The 20132-nt window shown below is 40.9% G+C and overlaps 1 protein-coding gene across 1 annotated transcript in view; it reads left to right on the top strand.

Annotated features, from left to right (window-relative positions):
• slc2a15a (solute carrier family 2 member 15a) overlaps positions 1 to 19795 on the top strand; it is a 28585-nt gene extending 8790 nt beyond the window's left edge. Inside the window, exons 6-12 of the mRNA XM_004076895.4 lie at positions 1308 to 1440; positions 2303 to 2490; positions 13157 to 13267; positions 13578 to 13679; positions 14144 to 14219; positions 17942 to 18069; positions 19172 to 19795. Of these exons, the coding sequence (XP_004076943.1) occupies positions 1308 to 1440; positions 2303 to 2490; positions 13157 to 13267; positions 13578 to 13679; positions 14144 to 14219; positions 17942 to 18069; positions 19172 to 19426 (993 nt within the window). The 3' untranslated portion in view covers positions 19427 to 19795. The remainder of the gene's footprint in view (positions 1 to 1307; positions 1441 to 2302; positions 2491 to 13156; positions 13268 to 13577; positions 13680 to 14143; positions 14220 to 17941; positions 18070 to 19171) is intronic.
• Positions 19796 to 20132: the final 337 nt, after the last annotated feature.

Genomic DNA, 20132 nt, shown 5'->3' with positions numbered 1-20132 from the left:
ATTTCCTCTGCAAGCGTTACTGCCTTCAGTCAAGTCGGTCTCGGGCCACCTCGCTTTATTTCCGCAGAAACTCCGCTGCGTCATCTTGACTTGTCAGAGTGCGTTTTCCAGCTTCCTCTACTTGTGAACCATGGATTCATTCATCTTGAATTCTCTGGCAGCTGCTCGATTTCCGAGTTCCTCCGCGTAGGTGATAGCTTGCAGTTTAAACTGTCAGCAAACATCATCTTTCTTTCAGTTCGGTACAAAATTGGCGAAATTGCCATGCCGAAACAGTTCGGTCCAACTTCGTATACCGTTACACCCGTAATGGACACTTGTGAAAGTGGCTTAGCAATGACATGACCTATGCTGCATTTGGTCAATCAATCACCAGAGGCCGGTTTCATATAGTAGCAATAGTCTCCATGACTTCCATTTGAAAATTTGGACTTTTTAATACAGAAATTGATGGAAGTTTGACTATTGTACATAAGGATGGGCGCTATATTGGTGCCAGTATCAGTAATGGGTGATATTTGCATAATTTGAGTTTACCTGTCCAATATTAAAAATCTACCAATATCCTTCTGACTGTTTTCAGGAATTTTTTATTTTTGAAATGTATACTTGTTCCTTACAGATTCGGAAACTTATTTTTACAGTCACTGACAGTAATTGACTGTTTTCAGGTCAATGTTATTTTTGATAGAGATACATGTTGTTCCTAACAGATCCCTGATGATGGGGAGCTTATGGTTTACAGTTATGTCCAACATTCAATAAATGCTCTGAATGCTAGCAGATATATTTATATGAAAATGTTAAAGCAATACTTGTTCCTGTGAGATCCTTTGCTGTATTTTAAAAAAGTACAGGTACAATGGAATTGTCCAGTAAAAGAAAAGTTGTACATTTCTAATAAAGAAACAAACAGGAAATCTAAATTTTGCGTTACTGTAGAGACTCAAGTAACGGTATCGGCAAATATTGGCTATTGCGCACAGTTACAGGGAAATATTGGTTATCGAATCGACTGGAAAAAATTATATCAGCCCATCTCTAATTGTGCACTAATTTCAACGCTATACATAACAAACCTACTTACAACCTTGTATCAACAACATTCTCAAATAGTCTTTGTTTCTAATTGAAGTATTATTTGCATTGTTTTTTTTTCCAATTAGCCAATGGGGTGGACCAATCGGAGAATTCAATAAACATCCTAGTTGCCCACTTCTTGAAAACATGTTGCACAGTGTTCAAATGCTTCTGTCAGTCTGGTATCCTTAGTATACACAGTAATTAAATTGATATTAATATTGCAGGAGGAGCACTGGCCACTTTTTTTGTCTGTGGTTGTGGTACCCACTTTCATCCAGTTGATACTGTTGCCGTGGTTTCCAGAGAGCCCTAGATACCTGCTGATTGAGAAGAACAACGTCCACGCCACAATCACAGGTTTGTAGTGTACTTTATGCTTTGCAGCTATGGGTGTTTAGATCAAGGTTTTTCAGTTCCGGTCCTCAAATACCCCTGGACTGCATATTTAACTTTGTCCATGTGTCACATGACATTATTTGTTTTGTGCATTTGACCCCAAAGCTGTTATGCTCTCAGGCATGGAAGTGTTCAATGCCTGTAAAATGCAGAGTTTCCTGACCTCGAGAAAAATTGGTTGTGTTGTGATAATCGCTGTCATTAAAATCATTCAAGAAAACATTAGGAACTTTTAACCCTAACTCTGAGCGATGCAAGGGGTAAAGTGCTTTAAGTGGCAACATCCCTTTTGCATAACCACTTTTAGAATTTCTTAAAAGACTGCAGCCTGAACAAAAATAAGGAACACTGGGCTTCATCCTAAAAGACCACCATTTGTCTTCAATGTTTTCTTTATAAATAATCATCTCTCTTTGAAACATACAACTGTAAAGAACTAATCTTCCCCAGATGGACAACAGCAATATCACATTTTTATTTCTATTTAGTAGTAACTCTGATTCACTTACTCATACTGATAATCTCAACCAATCTGTTTACTGTCTAAACATATGGGATTGTCTACTTTTCTGCACTGCTTTTGCAGTTTATCTTTGGTTTTGTTAAGAAAATGATTGCTTTGTTTCAGTTCTCTAGGATTTTGTTTATGGTAGGATTTCAATAACTTTAATTTTTTGTTAAAAAAAACAGGGGGTTTCAAATTTGTTTAATTTGAAAACTGAAATTTACTTTTCTTTTTCCTACCTACTTTTAACTGCAGGTCATTAAATCAAAGTTGTAAGTCACTATATTATGCTGCACATTTCTACCCTTTGCCTTTCAGCTCTAAAATGGTACAGAACCAGATGTAACATTCAGGCAGAGATTGAAGAGATGCAGGAGGAGCAGCGCTCCTTGTCTTCAGTGGAAACTCTGTCTGTCCTGAAACTGTTGCAGGATGAGACGGTGCGTTGGCAGGTGCTAACGGTTGTGGTCATCAACATTGGCATGCAGCTTTCTGGTATTGATGCTGTGAGTACACTAAGCAACAATAAAAAAAAAATTTCTATGGCATTTCTATGATAATGACCTTTGGCACACCAAAGAACGATCTTTTAAATTAAATATTAGTTATTTTTGCAGCTCATTCTAGAACCGGGAAGTAAGACGACTTGATCTCTGAGGAACCAGTTTTCTCTCCTTGTGGGTGTTACTCATTTCATGACGTGATCCTAAAGTCGGCCTTAACAGCGTGTCTGCGTTTCTCCCACAAAAAACATTCAAACTTTTGCAAAGATGGATGTGCATATATGCCAAACACCCCTAGCTCTGGAGCAAAAGTGTGTTTGTGTGTTCAATTCAATTCAGAAATAGTTATATTGGACAAGTAAAAAACAAATGTATATATGACAAAACAAGACAAAATCAAAACAGGGATGCCCACTCTTTTTTGGCATGTGAGCTACTTGATAGATAGATAGATAGATAGATAGATAGATAGATAGATAGATAGATAGATAGATAGATAGATAGATAGATAGATAGATAGATAGATAGATAGATAGATAGATAGATAGATAGATAGATAGATAGATAGATAGATAGATAGATAGATAGATAGATAGATAGATAGATAGATAGATAGATAGATAGATAGATAGATAGATAGATAGATAGATAGATAGATAGATAGATAGATAGATAGATAGATAGATAGATAGATAAATGAAATTTCCCCATTGTGGGATTAATAAAGTCATCTATCTATCTATATACAGTACAAAATCGTTCTGGAGGAATAATAAAATGGCCAAAGGAAGATATACAGACCACGGATGTTAAAACACGAAAGCTACTCACCATGCATGGAGGGTTCCATTCCAAATCCAGCACCCTCAGACTGTATGCTAGCCGCAAGGAAGGAGGCCGAGGACTAGTGAGCGTAGAAGCCACTATCCAGGATGAAACATCCAAAATGCATAATTACATCAAGCTCAAGGCCCCAAATGACAGTGTGCTCAGTGAATGTCTCAGGCAATGGAGAGCAGAGGATACAGTGCTGGAGGACAGATCCTCATGGGAGGACAAACCCCTGCATGGGATGTACCACCGGACCATAACTGAAGTGGCTGATATCAAGAAGTCCTACCAATGGCTAGAAAGGGCTGGCCTACAGGACAGCACTGAAGCACTCATCCTGGCAGCTCAGGAACAAGCCCTGAGCCCCAGAGCAATAGAGGCTCAGATTTACCACACCAGACAAGACCCAAGGTGTAGATTTACCACACCAGACAAGACCCAAGGTGTAGATCTACCACACCAGACAAGACCCAAGATGTAGATCTACCACACCAGACAAGACCCAAGGTGTAGATTTACCACACCAGACAAGACCCAAGGTGTAGATCTACCACACCAGACAAGACCCAAGGTGTAGATCTACCACACCAGACAAGACCCAAGGTGTAGATCTACCACACCAGACAAGACCCAAGGTGTAGATCTACCACACCAGACAAGACCCAAGGTGTAGATTTACCACACCAGACAAGACCCAAGGTGTAGACTGTGCAAAGAGGCGCCTGAAACAATCCAGCACATAACTGCAAAGTGTAAGATGCTGGCAGGAAAAGCATACATGGAGCGCCAAAATCAAGGGTCTGGAATACTATACAGGAACATGTGTGCAGACCTTCAAGCTCCCAGGACTCTGGTAGAGGACCCAAACTTGGGTGAGAAACCACCTGCGGAATGGTAAGAGGGGCATTTTTTTTTACAGTACAGACATGTATATTTACAGTACAAAATTGTTCTGTAAATACAGTAAATCTAATTTTTCAACATAGATATCTGCGGCTTATAGTCCGGTGTGGCTTGTACATCTTTTTTTTTTAAATACAACAAAAAGATACAGGTGCGCTTTCTAGTCCAGAAAATATGGTAATTGATGTAAACTGACTTGGAAAGCACATATTAGTTACTTAAAAATAAATTGTCCAGAAGTATCTCAGCGTTGAATAAAGCCAAACTGGTTCTGGACCACAAATCACTCTACGTTATTCTGTACATTGGTTTTACTATATTTTTCTTTTTGTGTAGAGGTTTGGGGGGAACAAATCTAAAACAACATTACATTCACTTTGAATACTTCAAAAGAAAGCAATATGAATCATGGACAGTCAGTTATCTTGAGTACCGAACAAATTATTCATACAATAAAAATTACTAAAATGTTATGATATAGTAGAGTATTGTACAGCTCAAATAATATTAAAGGCAGAAACTATGTATTACCAATAAATATCCAAAGGTTATTTATTACAATAGAGGATAAATACACTTTCAAGGGAAAACGAACATTTCTCATACACAAAGCACATACAAACAAAAAAAAAGATTTTGTGTTTCAATTTGTGGAGTGAAGTTGTGGAAAAGAACCAGTAAATGCTTTAAACAATGTCCAAACATAAGAGTTTAAGTATGAATACAGAAATATGATCATGGATAAATATGTACAAATACAATACAATACAGAACATTAGAATTTGTAAATTTGCATGCTTATAAAATGAGATTTTGTTATTTATTTGGGTGATTTTGAAAATAAGAATTTCATGTGCAGCTGTAACCAAATATATACTCTTGGCTAGGGCACTGGACTTTGATGTTGGGAGCACTGGGTTTAGGAAAGTAATGATTTAAGGCAAGGGGGTGAAAGTTTATAAGTTTTTTCTTCTTCTCACTCCCTTTTGGACTTTTGTTGTTTATATAATTTTGTCTTGCTTGGGCGGCAGTTTAGCTCAGGCAGTAGAGCAGGTCACCCAACAACCGAAGAGTTGGCGGACCAATCCCTGCTTTCCCTAGCCAGCTTTCCCCCCCCCCCGAGCACGGTTAGTCTGCAGCTTACTGTTCCCCCCAGGGGATGGGTCAAAATGCGGAGAAGAATTTTCCCATTGTTGGATAAAAAAAGTATCAATTATTATTATTCTTCTTTTTCTTTCGGCTTTTCCCATCAGGGGTCGCCACAGCGAAGCATCCTTTTCCACCTCACTGTGTCATGGACATCTTCTACCCTAACATTAGCCAACTTCATGTCCTCTGTTGAGACATCCATATATCTCCTCTTTGGCCGTCCTCTTGCCCTCCTGCCAGGCAGCTCCATCTCCAACATCCTTCTACCAATATATCCACTATCCCTCCTCTGAACAAGTCCAAACCATCTCAGTCTGGCTTCTCTGACTTTGTCGCTAACAAAGGCAACATGAGCCGTCCCTCTGATGAACTCGTTCCTTATCCTGTCTAACCTGGTCACTCCTAAGGAGAACCTAAACATCTTCATCTCCGCTACCAATTATTGTTATTATTATTGTTTTATAACATTTTTGCTTGTTTTATATCAGGGGTGCTCATTACGTCGATTGCGATCGACCGCTCGATATTCAAAGACATGAGGGTAGATCGCAGGCTAGCAAAGTAAATAACCCAAAAAATTCAAATATACTTTTTTTTTAAATCCGCAAGCGAATCAAAATCCTCACCAAGAAATACATGACTTGATTGACATGCAGAACGGCCAATTGAGCATCCTCTGATCCATACGTTACTGCACATGAGTGTTTAAAGACACTGAGCAGCGCAAATTCTGTATGTCATCAGAAAATCACTACCTACCTCACAGCACATCAAGACACAACTGGAGTATTTATTGAGGCCTGAATTGCCCCGCACACCTCCACATTCCTGCCCGATGGATCCGAGCCAACTAAGGCTCCGATGTCTGGTTGGTTCGCCATTACCATCCTGTCGGTCTGGATCTGGAAGTCCAACAGGATCTTTGCCCTCTCATTCTCTACCAGCTTCAGAGGTGTTTCCCATTTGGACCTTGGGGTTTTCAGTCCATACTCTGCACACATTTTCCTGTCTATTATTCCAGCCACTTGATTTTGGCGCTCCATGTATGCTTTCCCTGCCAGCATCTTACACCCTGCAGTTATGTGATGGATTGTTTCAGGCGCCTCTTTGCACAGTCTACACCTTGGGTCTTGTCTGGTGTGGTAGATCTGAGCCTCTATTGCTCTGGGGCTCAGGGCTTGTTCCTGAGCTGCCAGGATGAGTGCTTCAGTGCTGTCCTGTAGGCCAGCCCTTTCTAGCCATTGGTAGGACTTCTTGATATCAGCCACTTCTGTCAGGACCAGGTCTTGAGGACCAACAAAATATGACAGACCCAGGAGTAAGAACTTCAGAGTTTATTTGAGGACCAGAGCAGGCAGGATGATGGCTGAAACTTGACACCAGAGGGAGCTGAGGCAGACTTGTGGGTGATGAGGAATGAGAGGAGGGGAACGGAGCAGAGTCCAGAGCCGGTCTAGGAATGAGGAAGTCCGTGAACACAGAGTTTTGTAGATGAGGAATGTCTTACTGCTTGGTATCTTGAGAGAGGACTTGGCAGTGAGAAACTGGAGGTCGCAGGCAGGTAGGTTGATTGTTGGAAGCTTGAGGCAGGCAGGCAGGCAGGCAGGCAGGCAGGCAGGCAGGCAGGCAGGCAGGCAGGCAGGCAGGCAGGCAGGCAGGCAGGCAGGCAGGCAGGCAGGCAGGCAGGCAGGCAGGCAGGCAGGCAGGCAATCTGAGAGCATGGAGCAAAAAGCAGGCTTGCAGACAGACTGAAACCACAAAGCATGAGTAAGCTGGGAATCAGGCAGAAGACTTGACGTTCCAGCAGTGAGTGGAGCTGCATGGCAGCAATATATACTCAAGTGAACAGGTGGAGTGAATCAGAGGTGACGAGCAGCAGCTGGGGGGGCAGGGCAGCTGCTGTCATGACAACTTCAGTTATGGTCCGGTGGTACATCCCATGCAGGGGTTTGTCCTCCCATGAGGATCTGTCCTCCAGCACTGTATCCTCTGCTCTCCCTTGCCTGAGACATTCACTGAGCACACTGTCAGTTGGGGCCTTGAGCTTGATGTACTCATGCACCTTGGATGTAAGTAAGTAAATAAATACATTTTATTTGTATAGTACATTTCACAGACAGAAGTCACAAGGTGCTTCACAGGTTAAAATATGTATATATACATATAAAAACATGAAAGACAAAAAGCATAAACCGCATGAAACAATCATCTCAAGCACAATAAAAGCAGTTTCAGTTTAAATGCTTTGCAAAAATAAGAAGATTTCACATGACAAGCACTATCCAGGATAAAACACTCTTGGATAGTGGCTACCACGCTCACTGGTCCTCGGCCTCCTTCCTTGCGGCTAGCATACAGTCTCAGGGTGCTGGATTTGGGATGGAACCCTCCATGAATGGTGAGTAGCTTTTGTGTTTTAACATCCATAGTCTGTATCTCTTCCTTTGGCCATCTTCTTATTCCTGTAGGGTATCCTATAACTGGCAGTGCGTAGCTGTTTATTGCTTGGGTCTTGTTCTTGCCATTGAGCTGACTTCTCAGGACTTGCCTTACTCGTTGGAGGTATTTAGCTGTTGCTCTTTTCCTTGTTGCCTGCTCCAGGTTGCCATTTGCCTGCGGAATTCCAAGGTACTTGTAACTGTCCTTAGTGTCTCATACTGTTCCTTCTGGGAGTGAGACCCCTCCTGTGTGGACTAAGTTGCCTCTCTTAGTCCCATCCGGCTACATTTCTCGAGCCCGAATGACATCCCAATGTCAGTACTGTAGATCCTGGTGGTGTGGATCAGGGAGTCAACGTCACGCTCACTCTTAGCATATAGCGTGATGTCATCCATTTAGAGGAGGTGACTGATGTTTGCCACATTTCTGAGTCGGTATCTATAGCCAGCCTTTTTGATTATGTGGCTGAGGGGGTTCAGACCTATGCAGAACAGCAGTGGGGACAGAGCATCACCTTGGTATATCCCACATTTGATGGACACTTGTGCAAGTGGCTTGCCGTTGGCTTCAAGGGTGGTTTTCCACAGCTTCATTGAGTTTCCTACGAAGGCTCTTAGATCCTGTTGATGTTGTACAGCTCCAAGCATTCAGTGATTCACATGTGTGACATTGAGTCACACATGTGAATAAATATCGTTCTGACAGGATTTTAAACCGACACAATTATCACCAAATAATTATTTCCTACACCCCTCTCAGAAATGCAATTTGAGCTTTATTTTCTTTATATATGTCCTCCATCATTAGAAAAATGCCACAAAAACATGTTAAAAAAGCAATTCTTATCAGAGTGGGTCTTTAACAAAATCTAAAAAGAGGTTGAAGGTAATTGAGATTACATGAATTTAGACGTAAAAATGGCAGCAGTAGATTTGCGTCTTGTGTCACCATCAGGCTCTTATGTCTGTCCATTTTCTATACCCACATTATAGGGTTATGGAGGCTGCTGAAGTCGATCCCAGGCAGGGTACATCCAGTACATTTCCAGTCCAATGCAGAGAGATTTCATATTAATCTTCTTTAAATCACTGACGACATTAATGACCGAAGTCAGAGCTCTGTCTTCCCCTTTGGTTTTCGGCGGGAACCATCTCCAGAATTCTGAATGCACTACATCTCCCAGCAATCCCAGCGCACAGTTTCTGGATGCCTCAAACCTGACTCTCATTTGCAATCACTCACAGTTTACTTAAGTACTGCACTGAGCCTCACTCAGTGCAAAGTATTTTTTGTTCCGCTCTGCCTGCATTAGCAAGCATTACTGATCTTCTGATTGTGGTTTTGGACCCTGTTTTGTCTCTGACTCTGTTTGCCTGCCCCTTGCATTTTAAATTGTCATTAGTTTTTGATGCCATAGTCTAAATGCAAATGCACTTCACAAATTTACAGTTCCATTTCCAATTCAGCCATGCATTTTGTAATTTGCCACGTAATAATAAAAATATCACATTTCCGTTTATTTTTGCTTTAAATCAATTTTAAAGTAACTTCAAATCTATTGCATTGTAACCCTTGTGCTATCTTAGATGACCCCATTCTTGCATTGACGTGTTCTCCCCACCATGGCAAAGGTGGATAAAGGTGGAAAGATTTCATGTAATCCATGGACACCAGTGAAGATCACAAATCATTGAAGAAAAAAGGTTCAGAGTACTGTCTAGTGGGTCTAGATGACCCAACTCCCAACGTTAAAGTGCCTAGGATAGCACAAGGATTAATAGTAAGTAAGTAAGTAATCTTTATTTATATAGCACTTCTCACAGAGAACGACTCACAAAGTGCTTCACAAAGTAAAAACAATATAAAATCAGTAGCGATACCCAATAAAACGCACACAGGCATAGAAATAAACAAACAGGCAAAAGTGAACACAAGTAAAAGTCAGCTAAAAGCTTTCCTAAATTCAATTCAATTCAATTCAATTCAATTTTATTTGTATAGCCCAAAATCACAACAACAGTCGTCTCGATGGGCTTCGAAGTAAAACATTAAATCAAAAGGATCACGAATACAAAGAGTTCAATAGAAAAATACTAAAATGAACTAACAAACTGACTAAGCTATACTGGCATCCCTGCCCTTAGACCCCCCTTCGCGGTAAGGAAAAACTCCCAAAAAAACCGGATTCCGGAAAAAACGAAGAAACCTCAGGGGTGCCCACATGAAGGAGGGATCCTCCCCCAGGACGGACAGGCGATTTACCAGAAATCTTAGAGAAGAATTAACTTATCTAAATCTACAACTACATATATAAAAGTCCAGCAGACGAGCTTCATCCAGCCGTGGTTATCGGGACAGTCAAAGGCGCGAGTCGAGCCGGAGACAGGAACCACAGCCAGGTGTAGGAGCAGGAGCAGAGACGAGGTACTCGGTCAGGTACAGAGCAGAGACGAGCCAGAGATGAGCCAGAGGCAGGATCCACAGCCAGGTGTAGGAGCAGGAGCAAAGGCGAGGTAAACGGTCAGGAACTGGAGCACGGATGAGCCAACTGGAGTCTGGAAGCACTCCCACTCCCCAGGAGGGGAGAGGAAAAGAGGGACAATACATGAATCGCACTGCACCAAACAGAGGCATGGAGAACTAAATGATAAATTATGATCAAGAATAGAGGAGAGGAAGGGTAGAAGTAAAAAAGGAAAGAGGAAAGAGGACAGAACCCCAGTGTACCATAGTTACCCCAGCTTCAACTTCTAGCAGCCTTTTAAAAGAAATAGTTATTATTAAGTTTAATTTAAACAAACTAACATTAAGTTAAATAATCTCTGAATACTAACTAGTCTGACAATAAGCCTGTCCAAAGAGGAATGTTTTCAGTCTAGCTTTGAATGTAGAAACTGAGTCGGCCTCTCTTATATGAGCTGGGAGTTTATTCCATAAGACAGGGGCTTGGTGGCTAAACGCTCTACCTCCAACCGTACTTTTACTAATTCTAGGAACCACAAGCAGTCCTGCATTTTGCGAGCGAAGTGTTCTGATTGGTTGGTAAGGGACTATGAGGTCCTTAATATAGGACGGGGCCATTCCATGTAAGGCCTTATAGGTTAACAGGAGGATCTTGAACTTAATTCTAGAATCATAAGTAAAAAGGTCTTAACTTGAGCTTTAAAACACTCGACTGAGTCAATCTGGCGCAGAGACAGGGGGAGGTCGTTCCAAAGTCGGGGAGCAACTGCCTGAAAGGCGAGGTCTCCTCTTGTTTTAAAATGAGTTTTTGGAACACATAAAAGATTTTTTTCAGTGGACCTCAAAGAACGTGCAGGAGTGTAGGGAGTTAAAAGGTCAGAAATATAGATCGGGGTTTGTCCGTGCAGGGCTCTAAAAACTAAAATCAGAATCTTAAAATCTATTCTAAATTTAACAGGAAGCCAATGTAGAGATAAAAGCAGAGGGGTGGTATGAGTGCGTTTATTGGTTCCAGTTAAAAGCCTTGCAGCAGAGTTCTGGACCAGTTGGAGACGTTTAAGAGACTTTTTGTTAAAACAAGTAAAAAGAGAATTACAATAGTCTAAACGAGAGGAAATAAAAGCATGGATGATCAGCTCAAGGTCAGACCTGGTCAACATTGGCTTCAGTTTAGCCACATTCCTCAGGTGGTAAAAACAGTTTTTGACCAAGCGCTTCGAATGAGAGTCTAGAGACATAGCTTTGTCAAACCAGACACCAAGATTCCTGAGACTGGGCTGGGCAGAATAGCTCAGTGAACCAAGGTGTCTTTTGATGGAGGGAATTTTGTCATCAGGAGCAAAAATTATTGTCTCTGTCTTGTTTGGGTTCAGGAGTAAATGGTTGTCATTTAACCAAACTCTAATGCTGGCCAAGCAGTCTAGGAGATTTGAAAGATTTGTGTAATTATTTTTACCAAAGGAGCAATAAAGCTGAATGTCATCAGCGTAAAGATGATAAGAAATATTTGAAAATTTGCTGATGAGTCTCCCAAGGGGAATCATGTAGAGAGTGAATAGAATGGGTCCCAATACAGAACCTTGGGGAACGCCACAAGACAGGATATTTGCTTCTGATGAAAGAGAGTCAACACAGACCTTATAAGATCTACCACTGAAATAGGAGACAAACCAGCTTAGGACAGAACCAGATAAACCGTAGTCGTTGTGAAGACGTTCGAGCATGATGACATGGTTTACAGTATCAAATGCAGATTTTAGGTCTAAAAGAACGAGAACGGTGAATTGACCAGAATCTGCCGCCATGAGCACACTATATGTTGCTTTGTGTCAAAATTCAAAAGACACTGCAACTAATTGGTGTAATGTATTTTCATTAGTTGGGTTTCACGCTTTGTCTGAACCCAAATTTAAGGTGCTTTTGCACACTGTCAGATTCTTATCAGGGCAGGGCCGCCTACCTAAACACGCCAAGCCTCAGCTTTCCTTTCAGTCAACCAATTAAAAATATCACGGATACTCAACCAACCAGAAGAAGTAACCAGGCTTTCAGTTGCAGTTGCTTAGTTCAGTTGCAGCTCACCGCTCCCCCAGGGGATGGGTCAAATGCGGAGAAGAATTTCCCCATTGAGGGATAAATAAAGTATCTGAAAAAAAAAAAAAAGTATTTACTATCCGAGGTCAAGCTATGGACGGCGCTGCTACTCAACTTGCTTCTATGTTTATAAATACGGCAGAATCTATTGCAGCTCTTAGACATTTTTTTTGGAGCCCATCTTTAAGGACTGCTGTGTCATTTAAGAAGCTCTTCTGTTTGTCACTCTGTTGGGTCAAACAAAGAAATGAAATGTCTCAGAGCACATTTAAACTCTAATAAAAACAAAAAAATGAATTTACACTGTCCTCTGTACAGTTGTCATGATCAGGAAAAAGGCATCATTTCAAAAAAGCTTTTTGAAACTAGACTGTAAACCATTTAATTGTTCTGTAAAGTTGAAGTTTTTAACATAAAAATCAATGGAAACCTGGTTCTGGTCTTTTGTCAAAATGCAGCATTTGTCGCTTCCTGGTTTGCGTTAAATTCAGAAAAGAAAGGTGAGAGGATGTTTGCACCTCAAGAAAATAAAAAACTGAAATGCACAGCCATTTATTAAATCATCATATTATTTCTTAAGCACTCTTCAAAAATGAATAAACAAACTAAAAATAAATGTATTTTCCTATAAGGGTGTTGGTCTTCTCTGTTCAAAAGACAGACACGACATGTAGAGGATGCTCAAACATCTCCTTGGCAGGGGATTGTGATACAGAACACTGATGATTAGAACAGTGAAAAGTGAATCTCATTGAAAAATGTAACATTATTCTATTTTTTTCCACTGCAGATTTGGTTTTACACCAATGACATCTTTGAGAATGCTGGTATCCCTCCCCCTGAGATACCATACACCACAGCCGGAACAGGAATCATTGAAATTATTGCTGGACTCATTGGGGTAAATTAAGCTTCAAAGATTGTGATATTTTTTAAATATATTTTTCATATTTAATAAAGGAAAAATGAATTTATGTATGTATATATGTACACCGACAGAAGTAGAAAAAATGGGCAATCTGGAAAACCATAGATTGCTTAAGTGGGATGAAGAACAATAGATTTAAAAATTTTGAAGTAAACGTTTAATGGAAAGCTTTGAAATTGTAAGATATTTTAAAAAAGAGGGAAGTCAAGCTGGCGTCCATTCAAAACCTTATTTGGTCATCTTTTTTAATTTACAATGTGTCTTATCCCTGTGTTTCTTCAAGTGTTTCACCATTGAGAAGCTGGGCAGGAGGTCTCTGATGATTGGAGGGTTTACAATGATGAGCATCTGCAGCGCTGGAATCACATTAGCTCTTCTTCTAGAGGTTTGAAAAACTTACATCAGCCTTTATTAGAGATAGCTGCAGCTTATGCTAGGAAAACCAGTAGTATGTGTAAGCAGAGGCGGAGCTAAAACATTTTTTATTGGGGGCAAGAGGGGTCAGAAGACTTCAGAAGGGTGGCAAATGAGAAAAGCATATATGCTTTTCCACTTTTCCATTGCGTTTACATGGACAAAAGTATATATGCTTTTCTCATTCCATTTCTCATTCCACTATAGTGGAAGTCCAGATGGGCCAGCATTCACAATACAGGGGTGAAGCAAATAATTTGAGGGGCTCAGCATTTCCTTTCAAAATATTGATTTTGTTATTTTTGCAGTGCTTGATTTGGGTATCATCTGCCTTTTAATTTATTTTCCCCAAAAAACTGTGGTTTGTTCAGATGCATTCAAAAACATGAATCTGCTGTATAATGCACATTACAGGCTCTTTCTTCTCTCTTCTAGACTCGTTTATCATTCATGCGGTATGTTAGTGTCTGCTGTGTGGTTGGCATCATCGCTGGTTTCTGTATTGGTCCAGGTAAGTTTTGTGAATCAGATACTAACTTGCTGTGAGACAGCTAGCAGAAAACTGCAAAGACAGTTCGCAAACATTTTTCAAAACTATTGAAACTATTTTTTTCTGCGCTAGCTGCAGTCCTTCTCTTTTGAGTCACTAAAATTTTAAACATACATCCATTTCTCCCATTCATGGATATATTTATTCATTCATCTTCTAAACCCGTTTTGTCCCTTTTGGGGTCACCCTGGACAAGTCGTCAGTCTGTCGCAAGATATTTATTTATGGACAGATTTATTCATGAGCGAACTACTGCCCCCTCAGTGTAAGCTAAGATGCCCAGACTTCACTCACCTCGACCACTTCCTCCAGTTCCTCCGGGGAAACCCCAAGTGTTCCCAGGCCATGGTCTCTCCAGTGTGTCCTGGGTCTTCCCCGGGACCTCGGCCCAGTGGGACGTGACCGGAACACCTCCCCAGGGAGGTGCCAAGAGGCATCTGGACCAGATGCCTGAGCCACTTAGACTGGCTCCTCTCACTAGCTGCGTTTACATGGACAAAAGTAATCGGAATGAACGCCTGATCGGAAGAAAAATGTGTAATGTAAACACGCCGTCCAGAATACTCTGCCCCCATCAGATTTGTTTGGATCAACATTTATTTCCGATCGAGATAGGTGGGTTATGCCGATTGTTGTTCATGTAAACGGTTCACTCCGATCGTGGGTCACTACTGCTCTGGTTTACAGTCATGCATAGACGGTGTTTCCCTCCAGAGAAAGCTTTGGAACTCAAACAGGACCAACCGGCTCCGCGGACACCCGGTGCGAACCGGGACCCCTCTGTGCTCCGCCCTTGCCTCGCAGCCTCTCCCTTCCTATCTTCTCTGACATCACTGATAAGGGGGCGCCAGGGAGTAGCGCTTCGTGCTCTGGCTGCTGGTGGACGGAGCGAACTGTGTCTCTGAGCAGAGCAGCCGGACTTATAGCTTTGTGTTTGAGGCGAGGATGCTTCGTTATGTTTGGGAGGCTTTGGACTGCCATCTATGTGAACGAGCAGCCGAATTAAGGACAACCATGTCTCCCGTCTCCGAGCAGAGCTCGGACCGTCAGCTCACTCAGCGGCTTTGGGGCGGTGTGTGAGCTTTTCAAAGCAGAAATGTTGCTCAGTCCTTAGAAACCGTTCAAACAGTCACGTGGATTTGTGTTTCCAGTCGTGTCCCGACAAAATAAAGGCTGATGTCATTCCCACATGTTTACGTGCAGCCAAGATGCAGATTGCAGCATTTCCTGCATGGATTTTATGTTCATCCAGGACAAATGTTGTTGTTAGCGCGTGTTAGCCTCTCCTTACCCTGGCTTCTTCTGGCTTTGTTCTGCCACAAAAAATAACCAACCACACAGATTAAAAATAAAATGAGCGAACAGGCGCTTCATAATAACCACAACATTAACAAAAGCACGTTTAGAAGATCATCTTGTATATCACGGAGGTGCTACAAATATGCATGTGGCAGCTCGGCTTGTTTATAGCGGGACTCAGTTCCTCTTCCGGTATTTTAAACAGAACTGCGCATGTGCAAATGATTTATTACGACCAAAAGTGCTGCGCATGTAAACGTTTGTTCTATCATTTGTTCTAACGGTTGTTCTAACTGTTGAATTCGAATCCGACCTTTGATCCGATCAAGATATTTTGCACATGTAACCACGGTAACTGTGGAGGAGAAGCGACTCTACTCAAAGCTTCTACGGATGACCGCACTTCTCACCTTATATCTAAGTGAACCCCAAGCCACCCTGCGTAGGAAACTCATTTCATTTGCTTGTATCTGTGACCTCATTGTTTTTGGTCTTGTGTTAGAATAAAGATCCACCTGTAAATTGAGAGCTTTGCTTTCGGATTCAGCTCCCTCTTCACCATGATGTACCAGAACAGCAACCACATAACAGCACCAGGTGATGTCACGCTCCCTCCCTTGTAAACAAAATGACATTTTAACTCCTCCCCCATGGGGCAGGAACATTCCACCCACCCAGAGAGGACAAACTACCTTTCTTAGGTTTAGAACCATGGCCTCAAACCTGAAAGTTCTAAACCTTATTCTAGCCGCTTCAGGCTTCAGCAACCTCTAGAAGTCTTGGCTCAGTTAAGCCACAAGACAACATCATCTGCAAAGAGCAGAAAAGAAACCCTGTGGTCCTCAAATCAAACCCCCTTCCAGCCCCTGCTGCAGCCACTCCTTCAGTTTGGGGGGAAATTCTGTCCATAAGCCCTGGTGACGGCAATACAGGCGATGCAACCGAATGAAGATTCTCTTTTCTCATTAAGGTTATTATAAACTATGCGTTCTGGCTTGTCACCTGGGACCTGTCTCCCATGGGAGACCCTACAGAGGGGATTAGCTCATTTCCTAGGATCACTCAGCTCTCAAACCTCTTCACCACATTAACCCCTCGACAACTGATGCTCTTTCAGGTGTTTTTGCTGCCATCTAGATGCTAAATAAAGCTAATTTTGGAGTCGAAGTTGTCATATTTGCATCAATAGGTGTCAAGAGGGTTAAGAAGGGTGATCCACGGAGGGTAACCTTTGGAACATGAAACATATTTGAAAAACAATCTTTTAAAAAAGCCAAAGGCTTGTAACATAGGTCCTAAGACAAATTAAGAACCGTCTCAAACAATCCTTTTGTCATGAAAAAACCCGCCACTGTTAGCCATATCATTCCAATGGCGTTCAATGAAAGCAGAAACTGAGCCTTAATTTAACCGTGAGTAGGATCAACATGAAAGGAACAGCAATTTAATAAAACTTTTTGAATTTTCTTGCAATTCTGATGTCTGCCACTACCTACTGATTTGCAGCAATCCCTATAGGATGCCCCTTTAGAGTTCTGATTCTTCTAATTTTTCCGCTAGTTTTTGATGACTTCATACTTTCATACTGCTTCTTTGTCTAATTAAAGGGCAAAAGATCATAGATGTCTAACTCATAGTTTCTTTAATGACGTTTGAAATAGTGAGAAAAAGTTTAAAAAAATGTTTACTTATTTAATATTTCTTACTATTTCTACATACATATTTCATTTCCCCCCATTTTTATCATTTGATAATAGAGTTGTCAAAGACTTTTGATGTACTTTTATTTTGAGTGTGTTTCTCCTGAAGATTTAAAAAATAATGGTTTAATTCACCAAAAACAACAACCAGGTATATTTGATTACTGTCTTCATCAGTTTTACAACTGCATTATTTTTATTTTGAGTCAGCAAGCAGTTTTTTCCCCAGACTTGGATTGTTTTTTACAGACAGTTCTGCCCTCTTGTGGTAAAATACCAATACTGAATCTGAAACCAGTGAGGAGTTTTCTTACATGATCATCTATCTAATGGTCATTTCATATTTAACCCTTGTGCTTTCCTATGACCCCCCCTTACATTGACGTGTTCTCCCTACCATGACAAAGGTGGATAAAGGTGGAAAGATTTCATGTAATCCATGGACACCAGTGAAGATCACAAACCAAAGGAAAAAAGAAAAAAGGTTCAGAGCACTGTCTAGTGGGTCTAGATGACCCAACTCCCAATGGTAAAGTGCCTAGGATAGCACAAGGGTTACATAAAAAGTTTTTGACTTGATGTGAGTGTTTCACATGGAGTAGCATGGGAATTCTTTGTGTCTCGTTAGCCAGTCTTCGTACAGCTAAAATGTAATTGCTTGTGATGGCTTTCCTCCCGTTCCAGCTGGAGTTCCCTTCCTTGTCACGGCAGAACTTTTTAAACAGTCTCATCGCCCAGCAGCATACATCATTGGAGGGTCCCTGAACTGGCTGTCCAACTTTACCGTGGGCTTTGTCTTCCCCTTTTTACAGGTGACTGTAATACTTGTTAAAACAAGAACTCATAACTGAAAAGCTGAGCCAAAGTCTGAACGAGTGTGACCTTAATCCATTTACAGGGGCATCCTGAAAATCTGATCTGAGTGGTAGGATCTAACAATGAGCTGCTACAAAGAACCAGAATGACAAAAAAACAACATTCCCTTCTCTTAGCTAAATATTGAACTTCTATTAGCATAGTTGCATACTCTGCATTACTACCACAATTTATTTCATTTTTTGTGTAGCTCAACTTGCACTAGTTCAAAAGCTCACATATGCTTAAACCATTCTTTTAAGCTCCTCCCACACAGTTCTATCCATACAGTTTGACATCCTGCCACAGGGTTTCTATTGGTTAACTTTATTTGCTGGTAGTCATATTTGGTTTTCTGTTTAGAGGTGGAATCTAGTGTTTGTGCAAGGAGACACAGACTGATAGGTGGCAGGTTATCAACATTCAAACAAGACACACTTTGAAAGTAATATTCTACAATCTCAGGTAAAACTTTATTGCAGTTTTATTGTTTTAGTGCTACACATCATTTTGGAATCATTTGAGTTTACCTTTTCTTTCAGTAAATATAGAAAACACTAGTTAAATAAAGCTTACTTTATCATTATTATACTATATATATTGTATCATTATTTACTTTGTCACATTAGTCTCTGTTTTTCATAAAGTTCAGAAACAAACATAACCTTAAAAAAATGCATTCCGTGTTACCAGGCTGTGAATGACCTGATCTCTGCCGTCAAAAAAGCTAAACGGGCCTTTGTTGATAGCCTTGGAAATCACCTGGGAGTCAAACTTAAATGGGATGTTAGCTCATACAGTCCAGACCAAAAGTTTGGACACACCCTCCTATTCATTTGAATGAGAAGGTGTGTCCAGACTTTTGGTGTGTACTGTATATTTACTAAGAATGTCCATAAACAAAATATCTAGATATGGAGATTTCCCAGTTGAAACTGGGGTTACTGAGGCCTCTGATATATGAATATGATGTGGATTCATTTACACATACACCAGTTTTACCAAAACTATCATTAATATTTCTTTTCTCTTCTGTCTTCCTTTTTTCTGCCCCATTAGATGTCTGCTGGGTCCTACTGCTACTTGGTTTTTGCCACCGTTTGTGCGTCTGTGGCCGTCTATGTATATGTTGTGATCCCAGAAACCAAAAACAAGACGTTCATGGAGATCAGCCAGATGTTTTCTAAAAGGGAGGCTGCTCTGGAGACGCAGTGTCTAACTCACAGTGACCATCTAAAGCTGCAGAAGATGAATGGCTATGGCGTAATGGAACATACCTCTCTGGAGTTTGACAGCTCCTCCTCTATTCTCTAGCAGAGATGTCATTTTTGAGGCTTTTAATTCCCAAATAAATACTACAATACAGCATCAGACTTAAGCTGAATGAAGTTAGACTTCCAACTTCAGCTAAACTCAAAAAAGTTACTTTGTAAAATTGTCATTTAAAAAAAAAAGTCAAATAACAAGTAATAATACCATTATTGTGAAAAAAAGGGCCCCTCATAACACCTTTGATCAAATTTCATCTTTCCAGAATGTTGTTTATTTCATTATAACTGACTGGCTTTCCAAAAAAGGACATTGTGTTGATCCATTTGTACAAGCGGCACAAAGTAAAATCACTGTCATCATTTATTTTTCATTACTCTGAACTACTTACCTGAAATAAATATTTACAATTAACTGTGTATTGTATAATTTTCTTTAAGAGGTTTGACATGAAAATAGGTTTGATTCCGACAAATTCTCCTGACCCGCTTTTAGTGGAAGGGGTGTGGCCTAACAGTTTACTCTTGAGTGGTAAGAGTGGTTGCAATAGAAAAGTTGTCTCGTACTGATTCAGCCAATCACTGCTTACTGACGTTGGCTCCAACCTGGTGCCGTCTGTATAGCAAAAAATGGTGACTGTACTGACTTTATTTGGTTGGAGCCAGAAATAAACCATTTCAGGGTGATGTCACCCTCACTTTGTCCCGTTCTCTGATACAGTCAATGGTTTCTTCACTCATTGTTCCATTCT

Source organism: Oryzias latipes, chromosome 15, assembly GCF_053564925.1.
Source record: "Oryzias latipes strain Hd-rR chromosome 15, Olatipes_Hd-rR_3.1".
Taxonomy (NCBI): domain Eukaryota; kingdom Metazoa; phylum Chordata; class Actinopteri; order Beloniformes; family Adrianichthyidae; genus Oryzias; species Oryzias latipes.
This window is presented reverse-complemented; position numbering and strand designations above follow the sequence as displayed.